This window comes from Poromitra crassiceps (genome assembly GCF_964638095.1).
Source record: "Poromitra crassiceps genome assembly, chromosome: 2".
NCBI classification, from domain to species: Eukaryota; Metazoa; Chordata; class Actinopteri; order Beryciformes; family Melamphaidae; genus Poromitra; species Poromitra crassiceps.
This window is the reverse complement of record NC_139624.1, coordinates 29766865-29780384: the sequence shown is the minus strand read 5'-3', so window position 1 is coordinate 29780384 and position 13520 is coordinate 29766865. Positions and strand designations below refer to the sequence as shown.

At 43.2% G+C, this 13520-nt stretch overlaps 1 protein-coding gene across 1 annotated transcript in view; it reads left to right on the top strand.

The window, feature by feature from the left end:
• cerk (ceramide kinase) overlaps positions 1–13520 on the top strand; it is a gene marked incomplete at both ends in the record, with an annotated part of 95981 nt that overhangs the window by 19439 nt on the left and 63022 nt on the right. The window contains one exon of the mRNA XM_083661870.1: positions 13313–13453. Within this exon, the coding sequence (XP_083517996.1) occupies positions 13313–13453 (141 nt within the window). The remainder of the gene's footprint in view (positions 1–13312; positions 13454–13520) is intronic.

Sequence of the window (13520 nt, the reverse complement as noted above, 5' to 3'; positions counted from 1 at the left end):
AGTGCGTTTACATGCAGACAATAAACAGTTTATTAGCGGATTTCTGGAGTTACCTGATTATTCAAATGGTCATGTAAACAGCATAAACCGATAAGCTTTATCCGTTTATGGCCGTTATCAGGTTATGAATAAACCGATAAACATACCTAGGTTTTTGGCCAATGACCTGTCTTTTGAGTGCATGTATACAGCGTATCAGGTTTCTTGTGGGTTTATACATCTGCGCATGTACAAGTTGCATGTAAAAAGTTGAATTACCGCCGCCTTCTGGAGAGAAATCCAACTAATTGACTGAATCATGTAAACCCGGGTTTTTCCTATTGTCGGAAACGCAGAAATCAGATTATTGCCATAAACTGATTACTCACAGTTATCAGTTTATTGGTGTGCATGTAAACGCACTCACTGTTCAGAAGGTTTGTGCTGTGTGAAAGCGAACCGGACCAAATGAAAATCGCAACAATGTTGCAACTTCACCCCCCCGAATCGCACAGAGAGGCCATTTACACCTGGCATTAACATGCGTTTTCTGCCATCAGATTGCAATCCGATTGCATTTTATCACTTGAAAGTACAGGTGTAAACACCCCCAAAACGCATTGAAGAAGGATTGCAATCTGATCGGCCAAACCACCTCCGGAGGTGGTCAGGGACGCATTATGACAACATTTAACACAAGTGTAAATGCAATGCGTCTTCTCAAAACGCATTCAGCAACATACGGAAATACACCGCACCGGTGTGTGCCCTCATCTCGCCGCTGTGTCAAATGCGCACACACACAGGCAGCCTGTCACGGACCGGCTAAAAATTCTCTTTCTCCCCCCCCCCCCCCCCCCGCTCCGCTTTTGCACAACACTCTCTTTCTGCTAGGTAGCGTTGCTTCAAAGTTTTGCTGCGGAGCGGAGGTTTTGCCACGGCTTATCGAACCCTTTCTCCCTCATTTTCCTTTCATTTTCCGCTCCTTTTCCAAAGGAGAAGTGTTGATATAAAAGATAAATTATGCTCTCAATTGTATAACGTTGTAATTTAGGATGTTACCTGAACGCAACACAGGTGGTTACAGCCAATGACATGCACGGAAAACGTATGTATGTGTGTGTGTCTCGGACCCAGTGTCAAACAGCTCCATGGGAGAATAACCTACAGAGAAAACTGCTATATCGACACGTCTGAAAAACTACCTCATGAGAGCGCAAAAGCTTTTTGCAATATTTGGGAGGTTTTTCGAAATTTACGTGTTTGCATTACCCAATTTTTATTGCGATATTTAGATTTTGCGCATTTCTGAGGGTAATGGAAACACGGCTTACAGACAGGCCAAGGACAAGAACAAGAAAAGTGGCAGGGGCAGAGCAACGTGTCCTTTTTATAAAGAAATAGATGCAGTGCTGCGTGATCGGCCATCGTTTTGTCCAGGTGAAGGGGACGTTCACTGTGCATTTGAGCTTAACAATAACCTCTATTTCCCTGTGCATGTATGCAAACATGCATGCACACGTTCAGGGGGCGCGCGCGTTATGACGTTCGAGCTGGAGAGCAATCGGATTGCAATCTGTTCACCCAAAACGCATGTTAGTGCCAGGTGTAAATGGAATCAGGCTGAAGTGATAAAATACAATCGGATTGCAATCTGATGGCAGAAAACGCATGTTAATGCCAGGTGTAAATGGCCTCAGAGTCCACCAGTTTGAAAGCGACCTCAGTCCTGGTTCCTCAGGACCCAGACTCGTGACGTGTAGGCATACAAGAGCTTTCCTACGCTGGAATGCGGTAAATCATACGACTAATCCACTTTAACAGCAAGTCACGCCAGTCACTCAAACTATAGTCTGAAAAGCATAGCTGAATTTCAGATTTTTTAAATAAAGTGAAATTATTAAGCACTATATTATCGTATCTGGTGATTAAATTAGTAACGTTACTGGAAAATGTCAAAGTATTTCACATCAGGCCACTGTGTGGGATCATTTATCCAGCTTTATTAGAGTAGCATTAATCAAAAAGGGCATTGATGGAGGCCATCACTCCATTACTGTTATTGCTTGTGTTTTCTCTTGTTTTACTGCATCTATATGCCCAGTTTTTGCACTGTTATACTGTTATTTGCACTATGTTGTAACGGAGCCTACAGCACAATAATTTCATACGTGATACTTGTACTACGGAGTGACAATAAAAATCTTGAATCTTGAATCTTGAATCATTAAGTTAGTTTTTTCAATGTACCTTGGTACATTAAGTAGACCGATTTGTCTACTTAAAAACAGGAGAAACCTTGTCAGACTGTCAATATCTGTTCAGACTTCCTCCCGACGGCCGCTTTTGCCTGTTTATTAGCAGTCCAGATTTCCCCAATGGTGGGCGTGGCTTTCGAACTGTGAGGCGCTCCACAGTGTCTCTATAGCAACAACTAACATCACGCTTCATATGGATACAGTGTATGAGTGAGGCTGCAGGGTGTGCGTGTCACAATGTAAACATGCACTGTAGACACAACTTTTCACCAATCGCTGACATCTTTTGTGATTACGTTACGCGCTCTGCCTGCCCTGTTGCCAATCACTTGACACACCCACAGGAAGAAATGGAAGTCTTGTCCAGGAAATGCACCTTTTTGTTTTCTCACTTATTGAAAAGCAGACTTTTTGGGAGAACTAGACTTCTCCAACTCATTGAGAACCTCTGGTATAGTATGAATAGGCACCACCCACTGGCTGACTGCCAGTACTACGATTCTTTTCAACCACAAAGAAAAGTATGTCAGAGCACAGCAGAGAGGATCTGCCTTGTATGGCCGAGGGCTTAGCTTGTAGCTTAGGGACTGCGCTGTGCAAGAAAGCAGGGAGGTTGTGCGTGTGTGTGTGTGTGTGTGTGTGTGTGTGTGTGTGGGGCAGGGTTACTGGAGCAGCGTTAGGGGAATGTCAGCTATTGTTTCCAGCTCCTTCCCTAACACACTTTACTGGGATTTTTGGCTTTGTGCTCGGGGTCCTCAGGGATAGCTTGACTGGTTTTGTCCAACGGAGGGTCTGACTGGTTTAGCAAGCAAGCAAGCGGCTCCATTTGCACTGATTCAGTGAAAAACAGTTGGCTTTCAATGATACTTTGCCTTTGACAGAAAGATTTCACATGGAAAGATTTAATACATTTCTAATTTGGTTGGGCTTTGATGTAAGTCCGAGAGAGCTTACGATAACAAACATCTAAATGTGGAACATGACAAATTAGATATTCTTAATATATTCCACTGAGTGTTTTGGTACAACTCAAGCACAGGATTGGTGCTCAGGTGTGAAATAGACAGTACATGCAAGGTTTCATGTTGAATTACCTTGAATTTGCAGTAAACATAGCACAGTTACCACTAACCTATAAATCACATTTCACTTAAGACAATCTTCTTCTTTTGCTCATGTATTTATACTTCTTGCATGAAATGATTTATGATCTCTTAAAAAACTCTCCTCAGCACGCTGTGTCCACTTCATCATTGCCCCTCAGTGAAGTCGTACTATCAACAGAGCACACTGTAATAATGATGCGCTGTACTTAATATAAACAGTCAAAGTAGATTTGTATCTACGGTGCTTTGCTGCTGGGCTTTACATTCCCCAGTCGCATGCAGGTGTAAGGGAGGTGCAGGTGAATCAGCTCAAACAATAATCTTCCTTAATGGTGTGTGTGTGTGTGTGTGTGTGTGTGTGTGTGTGTGTGTGTGTGTGTGTGTGTGTGGGGGGGGTGGGGGTGGGGGTGGTGGTAGGGGAGTAACTGAATACATGTATTCAGAATACAGTATTCAAATTACAAAATATGAGTAACTTTATTCCACTACAGTTACAATTTAAATTTATATAGAATCAAATTAAATTGAGATGCAAAGGGACCGCCTTCTTCCTGCTTCAGCACTGTACCAGAGATTTATATCCTCCATTTATTTTCCGTTTAAAAGGCTTATAAAAATAGTTGTACTTGTTCAAACCAAACGGTTCAGCTATATTTAGAATCGGGAGAGACCATAGAACATTTCACTCAGACCAAAACTTTAAAAAACTACATCGAAAAAATATGTTCTTTCAATCCAAAGTATTCCGAATAGATTACTCAACTTGAGTATTCTAATGAAATACGTTACAAAATAAATGTTAGGGTATGTATTCAGTATTCTGTAGTTGAATCAATTTTTAAAGTAACCCTCCCAGGACTGTAAAAAAGTGTGCGTGCGTGTGAGGTACTCCTCTAACACTTGTTTCCACTAGTGTTGGTCAGTGGGATGTAACAACTTGAACCATGTCAATGTTGAGCCATTATAGATATAGGGGCGATATATTTTGAGGTCATAACGGAGATTTTTGTGTTCAGCAAGATAATCTTCACAAATGAAAAAAGCTTTAAAAAAAATCACAATTGTAAAGATTATATTACTGAACACAAAGGTCTCAGTTTCTTAAACTTTTGTTAACCACAGACCATATTTCAGGCATCTAACCAAAATCCCCGTTCAAAAATCCCATTAAGGGTTGGTTATAAGAGAAGCGCATGTTACCATTCCAGCTTTAACGGCTCTGAACCATAGTTGGGAAGCCTCTGGTTTTGTGCTAGTATATTTTTACCCCGCTATCCGGGCGCTTTCTCGCTCATACTGAGCATTAGCGAACGTCAACGCATTTCCCATCAAACAATTGTGCCGCTCTCACGTCTAGGTATAGAAACCAACCCCTACCTGAGCCAAAAACGTGAAGTGAAGACGCTATCCGATGCGCAACATCCTCTTCTTTTAATGACATATAGTTGACTCTTCCAAATTATTGCATAAAATCCACTTTTCTGTCTTTGAAAAACCGAAAATCATTCATCTGGAGCAACCCGGAACAACGACTCACTGTTTACTCACTGTATACTCACTAATGCCCCCCACACTTCCGAAATGGTATTGCACCTACATTTTCGGTTTTTCAAAGACAGAAAAGTGGGTTTTATGCAACAATTTGGAAGAGGCACCTATATGTCATTAAAAGAAGAGGATGTTGCGCATCGGATAGCGTCTTCACTTCACGTTTTTGGCTCAGGTAAGGGTTGGCTTTTATACCTAGACGTGAGAGCGGCACAATTGTTTGATGGGAAATGCGTTGACTTTCGCCGGGCGCTAATGCTCAGTATGAGCGAGAAGCGCCCGGCTAGCGGGGTAAGTCTATTTTAGCTGTAACAAGCTAAGAGTCCGGGCCAACTCTGCAGGGGAGAACTGGCACTTTATTTCAGTAGAGCAGTGAACATAATGCGCAGCCTCTTTTCCTGTTAACTTTACTCACTGAGCATCCTGATCCTGCAACTCTCTCTGGATAAAAACTACCTTCCTACTCTGTCACTTGTGCAGGTTACCCGCTAGGCCACCTTCTTAAAGGGGCAAGGCTTGATAGAGCTATTCAAGTCATTTGGTGAAATTCTCTGTATTTTTTCATATCGCAATATTATATATTGCAGAAACAAAATATATTGGAATGTCAGTTTTTTCCAATATCGTGCAGCCCTACTGAATTACTCGTTAGTATTTTGCAAGCATTCTTTTCCCACAGGAGCTTCTCTCTTCAACAATATTCCATAATTTGAGTTTTACTTCCATGCCAACAATCATATTGGCAGGAGGAGCCATTTTTCAAATAGTTGGAATGAAACTTTTTTTTAAACTTGAATAAAGCCGTTACCCGGCCTCCACGCTATAACTCTCCTCCCTATTTGTCAAAGTGTGAATATCGATGGCCATAAAGTTATTCATGCCTGCACGTCGCATCATCTTTATTTGAGAAAGAAATTAAATCCTATTGCCTTAGTGTCCCAGGAGAGAAATAATATGCCATGCCTCCCTCCCATTCATTTCTCCATACAGTATCAGCTGAATATATGTAGAGGAGAGTCTGGAATGCCTGTGTGTAACGCAGTTGAAGAGGTCAGTTAAACCCATTGCTACTAGTAATACTGTCCTTGTCTAGCCCAACAGTGCACTTTTGAATTTGCTCCATTAGTAGCATGGTCGTCTATTGTCCTTCCATGCACAGGAGAATTTGTGTGTTTGACCGTAGAAAGACTCCACAAGGGGGAGATTATAATAAGACCCAGATAAAATATTGAAGGAACACCTTCCTGACATTGGTTGGGTTGCACCTTTTTCACAGTCCATGTCTTGAGGCTTAAAAATCCTTTCCCTGATCCCCTTCATAATATATACACGTCTCCTTTGTGTTTTGATTTAATATGGGAATACAATACGGTGTTAAAGCTTCCACCTGGATTCCCCTAGATTCATAGTCAATTAAATTATTTTGTACATTCAGTGTAGTTGGTCCTTTTCCTTTTTTTTTCTTCATGCTGGCAGTGTTCTTTGCCTAACCATGCCCAAAGAAAGGCTCCTGAACGTATTCACTATGTCACTGTGCCTTGGACATCTTTACAAAGTTGTGTTCTCTAACGGCTCAGTAAGCTACTTTTTTGTTGTTGTAGTTGGTCCTTAACAGCCTAGCGTGTGTGTGTGTGTGTGTGTGTGTGTGTGTGTGTGTGTGTGTGTGTGTGTGTGTGTGTGTGTGTGTGTGCGCGCCGTATGTATGTATGTACCGTATGTATGTACGTACGTCCCGATCTTTGCTCCACCCCCTCTGCGGATCTGGGGAGAAGAGGTCATTTGCAAAAACATATGAATGTCCTTTTTTTCCTTTTTTTCAATTTTCAGAACAAAAGTGAAACAAACTCAGATACACACACAAAAAACAAAAAAACAAACAACACATACCGACATTACAACACAGTGCTACACGAATGTCCTTCTTAAAATTAATAAACAACACCTGTTTGATACTCTCTGGAGTGCACATAAAAACAATTATTTTGATGATTTATGTGAAAATTATTAGGTGAAAATATTTTAATGATTCATAAAAACACAAAAAAAATAATTATAATATAAAAATACATAACTATATAAAAAAAATACAAACGAAATGTTTTTGCACATGCCCTCTCTGATACATGTGCGTCACGTTATTCCCCCCTGTTCCCCTCCCCCCCGAACAGGTTCCCCGGCCGACCAGAGGAGGCGCTATTGTAGTGACCAGAACACACCCTTCATCCGGCTTCCCACCCGCAGACATGGCCAGTTGTGCCTGTATGGACGGCCTGACCATGCAAGAGGTAACACGGGGGTACAAACCTGCAACCCTGATGTTGGTAGGCAGGGACCCGGGCGCGCTCCTCTCTCTATCTTCTCTCTATCTTTCAAATGGAGTGACTACTAGCTGTTTAGCTGCCATTCTGAGTGCAGTAGTTACAGCTTGAAGTGGAAGTAAAACACTTTGAAACCCAAACAAATGTGTGGATCAAATTAATGTTTTCCCCAGAGTTTTATTCTTGCCAAGGCGGAAAATCCTCTGAAACAGCATTTAGAGCAGCATGGGACTGTAAAACCATCCCAATGGAATTCCTTTGGGTGCGTTAACAGCTGTTTAAGGCAGGGTGACCCCAAAGCTTTCAGATACTGTGTTACCAGCTGTTTAAGACAGGGTGACCCCAAAGCTTTCAGATACTGTGTTACCAGCTGTTTAAGACAGGGTGACCCCAAAGCTTTCAGATACTGTGTTACCAGCTGTTTAAGGCACGGTGACCCCAAAGCTTTCAGATACTGTGTTACCAGCTGTTTAAGGCACGGTGACCCCAAAGCTTTCAGATACTGTGTTACCAGCTGTTTAAGGCAGGGTGACCCCAAAGCTTTCAGATACTGTGTTACCAGCTGTTTAAGGCACGGTGACCCCAAAGCTTTCAGATACTGTGTTACCAGCTGTTTAAGACAGGGTGACCCCAAAGCTTTCAGATACTGTGTTACCAGCTGTTTAAGGCAGGGTGACCCCAAAGCTTTCAGATACTGTGTTACCAGCTGTTTAAGGCACGGTGACCCCAAAGCTTTCAGATACTGTGTTACCAGCTGTTTAAGGCACGGTGACCCCAAAGCTTTCAGATACTGTGTTACCAGCTGTTTAAGGCAGGGTGACCCCAAAGCTTTCAGATACTGTGTTACCAGCTGTTTAAGGCACGGTGACCCCAAAGCTTTCAGATACTGTGTTACCAGCTGTTTAAGACAGGGTGACCCCAAAGCTTTCAGATACTGTGTTACCAGCTGTTTAAGGCAGGGTGACCCCAAAGCTTTCAGATACTGTGTTACCAGCTGTTTAAGGCACGGTGACCCCAAAGCTTTCAGATACTGTGTTACCAGCTGTTTAAGGCACGGTGACCCCAAAGCTTTCAGATACTGTGTTACCAGCTGTTTAAGGCAGGGTCACCCCAACGCTTTCAGACACTGTGTGTTAACGGCTGTTTAAGGCAGGGTGACCCCAAAGCTTTCAGACACTGTGTGTTAACTGTCAACAGCTGTTTAAGGCACGGTGACCCCAAAGCTTTCAGATACTGTGTTACCAGCTGTTTAAGGCAGGGTCACCCCAACGCTTTCAGACACTGTGTGTTAACGGCTGTTTAAGGCAGGGTGACCCCAAAGCTTTCAGACACTGTGTGTTAACTGTCAACAGCTGTTTAAGGCAGGGTGACCCCAAAGCTTTCAGACACTGTGCGTTAACAGCTGTTTCAGGCAGGGTGACCCCAAAGCTTTCAGACACTGTGTGTTAACTGTCAACAGCTGTTTAAGGCAGGGTGATCTCAAAGCTTTCAGACACTGTGTTAACAGCTGTTTAAGGCAGGGTGATCTCAAAGCTTTCAGACACTGTGTGTTAACTGTTAACAGATGTTTAAGGCAGGGTGATCTCAAAGCTTTCAGACACTGCCACTGTCTTAACAGATGTTTAAGGCAGGGTGATCTCAAAGCTTTCAGACACTGTCTTAACAGCTGTTTAAGGCAGGGTGATCTCAAAGCTTTCAGACACTGTGTGTTAACAGCTGTTTAAGGCAGGGTGACCCCAAAGCTTTCAGACACTGTGTGTTAACTGTTAACAGATGTTTAAGGCAGGGTGATCTCAAAGCTTTCAGACACTGTGTTAACAGATGTTTAAGGCAGGGTGATCTCAAAGCTTTCAGACACTGTGTTAACAGCTGTTTAAGGCAGGGTGATCTCAAAGCTTTCAGACACTGTGTGTTAACTGTTAACAGATGTTTAAGGCAGGGTGATCTCAAAGCTTTCAGACACTGCCACTGTCTTAACAGATGTTTAAGGCAGGGTGATCTCAAAGCTTTCAGACACTGTCTTAACAGCTGTTTAAGGCAGGGTGATCTCAAAGCTTTCAGACACTGTGTGTTAACAGCTGTTTAAGGCAGGGTGACCCCAAAGCTTTCAGACACTGTGTGTTAACTGTTAACAGATGTTTAAGGCAGGGTGATCTCAAAGCTTTCAGACACTGTGTTAACAGCTGTTTAAGGCAGGGTGATCTCAAATGGCCAATTTCCACCGCAGGTAGTAGCGCGATCCCGCTCCACTCGACTCGATAAATGGTCTCATTCCACCGCTAAAAACTGTCCCAGCCCGGGTTGAGTTGGGGTTGAGTCGTGCTACTTTTCGTCCCTGCCTCGTCGGGGTTCTATTCTGTGAACCCGGTACCATACGGTGACGTGAAAACATTGTTGACGACTGATTGGTCAGGCAGAATCGTGTTTACTCTGTCTATCTACTGACTGTCAATGCAATGCTGCATACCAGTTTAGTGGGCTTAACTTCTCTTCTGTTGTGTTATTTCCATCAGTCTTTTGTGTTGCTGCCTTCGCCTCTGGTGAAATAAAATCGTGGCGGTGGTTTCAATTGTTTTCAGAGAGAAAAAAGTCAGCTGCTCAGGAAGCTGTTGAGTGCAGCGCTCCGCTAGGCCGCAGGCGGGTCTTTGGTGAAGCCGCGGTCTTGCCTGGTGAGGCCGCCGGGGTAGAGGCTTCACACTCTGCCTGTAGCGCCTCTCCCGTCCCCGCGCAGCGCAGCGCATGCATCTCCTGGCCGATTGTCACATTCGCCCATGTACACTGTAGGTCATTTAGAGGCACCAGTATTTCATAAACAGTTTAAAAGTTCTGTGGATGGATTTAATTGTAACGTTATGTTATAGCCTACTTCGGCTATAGCAGGCGGAGGACAGATATGTGGTCGCTATGACGACCAGCTATGGGCGGGGGCAGATGATCGGCGGTCGAAGCAGAACATCCATCGGGCGAAACGAGTAGAGCCGACTGGTGACGAGCTGTGCAGGGCAGTAAAATGTGGTGGAAATGAGCCAAAAGAGAGAAACAGGCTGCTGGTATAAGCCCTGCCATTGGTGCTGACCATTTCAGTCGGCAGCAGAAGAAAATCCCTTTCCGCTCCCTGCCAGCTCTGCCATTGGCTCGACCTGCTCTGACTGACTGGCTGTGACCATATAGGGATTTCCTTTCCACTCCCTCCGTGACTAATCTGTCTGCCGCTGTGCGTGTAGAATCTGTTGATGTCAAATGCCTGCCCTGCACCGCTGTGGAACAATAATATCAACAATGCTAGCTTGTTACTACACGCTGAAAACGATTGGATCTGGATTGTGCCTGCTTGGTAGTTTCGGTGGATGTTTGTAAAGGTAAACAGAGCCTTTTCCCCCGCTATACCAGAGTGGAGGTATTAGCAGCCAGACTCTACTCCGTCGTAGGGAGACTATCCTTGTAATGACTGGTCAGCCAGCTGCTGCTTCCAGTGGCACTGAGGCTCCGTCTACATCGAGCGCTGTCCAAGGTGCTGAAGGAAGGCGGCGTTCTAGATGCACAGTTGGTTTACCGTCAGCGAGTGATTGAAGATGAGGAGCAGGTGGTATCTTTCGGCTTGCAATTAGCTGTCATGTTATGCACCTGACATCGGCCCTATATAATAGCTGACTTCACAGACTGTCGATGCTTGTCTGCTGCCCTGTTCCAGGGAGTTTCCCAAGCCCCAGGGGCCGGTGATTTCTCCGCCTACTGGCCTCTGGCCTACCGGTTACTTTATATATATATATATATATATATATATATATATATATATATATATATATATATATATATATATATATGTATGTGTATATATATGTGTATATATATATATATATATATATATATATATATATATATATATATATATATATACATATATATATATACGATTCAAAATACAATGCTACAGCATGCGCTGGGACGCGTCATCAGTGATGTTAACTGGGGTCGTAAGGTGTTTCGGGTCTATCCAACATCATACACCCTCGCCCAGTAGACCCAGCCGAGGCCGATTAAGACCCCGACCCGCGTCCCGGAAGCAGCCGCTCACGGATCAGCCTTTCTACTCTGTCTGCAGCGTTGCCCGCGGAAGGGTTGATCATGCCCAATCCGCTGCAATAGAGCTAGTGCTATATATATATATATATATATGTATGTATGTAAGGGATAATGGATAGTGAGCCGGTGATTACTGGCGAAATAATGACCGACAGGTGATATTGAGCCCGACGCGCAGCGGAGGGCTTAATCATTCACCTGAAGGTCATTATTTCCAGTAATCACCGGCTCACTATCCATTATCCCGCTTAGAACACGGCCTACAACTAAATCATTCAATAATCTGACAAAAATAATTATTCAAATAGATTTTTTAATAGCGTTTTCAACGACAAAGCGGTTTCATTCATAATTGGCACACAAGACACCACAGCTGCAACTGGTTGGCCTAATTAGTAGTGTCTTGCTGACAAAAGGCTCTTATCAACTGATTAATCCAGGTGTGGCAGAGCAGCGGTCGGTTGTCGAGAAATAATGACCGGTGAATCTTGTTGATTGACCAATCAGAATCGAGTATTCAAGAGAGCCGTGTTCTAAATATATATATATATATATATATATATATATATATATATATATATATATATATATTTTTTTTTTTTTTTTTTTTTACAGTGCATAAGTGAATAAGTGTCCACATTTTCATGTCATTCTGGCCAACCAATACTCCACTTCTGTTATAACATTTTAGTCTGGCACCATTTCGGCCCCCAACCCTCAGCAAAATCTGGCCCTCTGGTAGCGAGGATTTTTTTTTGTGGTCCTCTCTATCATCAAAGTTCCTGGGTTACGGCATGACAATATTTGTTCGGCCCCCGGCAACAATCTGGGTTTCTCATGTGGCCCCCCATGAAAAATAATTGCCCACCCCTGATCTAACCTCTCAAAGTGAACCAGATTAATGCATTTTAGTTTAAAATGTACACATCTTTCTTACAGGTGGCATGGCCCCCCGAACCCCCCAAAAGGGTCCAAGCAAGGTCCACCCACCACAATCTCTCCAAATCCTGTGGGAAACATACAGTTATTAGTATTTTCTTTGTTCTTAAAAAAATACTTTGCCTGTTTGTGTTTTGCAACATGGATATTGTTTTATTTATAATTAAATTGAGCATTGGGCCTTTATAAAAATGTTTATTTGTATTATTTCAATTGTCACAGTTATGGATACATATTTGAGGTTTGTTTATTAATTGGGAAAAGGACCACTGGAACAAACGCCGCAAGCATGATCTGGCTACTTTTTCAATCTGACTGGCTACTCAAAAGTTTGGGGAACTCTCGGCTGTTCTGTCTGTCTATGCCTGGACTCGTCTGCCCGTCTGTTATCATGATTTTGACAATACAAATAAAAGGAAGCGCTGGATCACGCTTTGCTTTCGTTTGGATTCTGTTCACCATTGATTGTTTTAGTTTGCCTTTTCCTCGAGTATTCCTAAGTTTGTTATCGGAGCCCTTCTGTTTGGACCCGGAAGAGACATTGCATTCTTCCTGCCTGTTTATTCCCTGGGAGTGGAACCAGTGCTGTACTGTTTATTGAACATTTTGACTCAGTAAAAGACTTTGAAACGTTTACTTTGTGTCTGCCTCCTGCATCATTGGGTTCAGCCTTTTACACAGGCATTACAATCCTAAAGTCATTACAAACCATAGTTGTGTGCATTTGGGCTCCTGTGGGAAAGTTCGATTCCAAACCTTCACCGGCTCTCCGGGGATCTGATGTGGCTTCATTTCAAAGTCACCTTAGCACAAAGATGACCTTTCCAAGTCAATGGATGAAGCAGATTATAATTCTAAGGGAAACCGAATCCAACTTAATGATCTCTTGACAAAGAATGTGGAATTTCATTCTGCGGCGCCGGGGTCCTTATAACAGTGGGGGGGGAATAACATTTACTGGCAGGCTTTTAAGTTGTTTGTTTGTGTGTGTGTGTGTGTGTGTGTGTGTGTGTGTGTGTGTGTCCTTGTGTTATTGTATAGCGCTGTTTAAAACATTAATTTAGCCATGTCTCTCCAGCAGGCAGCCATGCCGTTCAGGTGTGTGAGATAGTGGCTGTCTGGAAGACAGAAGATGGAGACCAAGTAAACGCAGAGGCCAGGAGGAGGGAGAGGCAGAAGAACAAACAGCAATACTCCCAGCTGTATCCCCATGCGTTCACAGGTATAGTACTTACATAACGAATGCATGCAGCCTCTGTTGTTCGTCACTACCTCTTCTCTCCTCTATT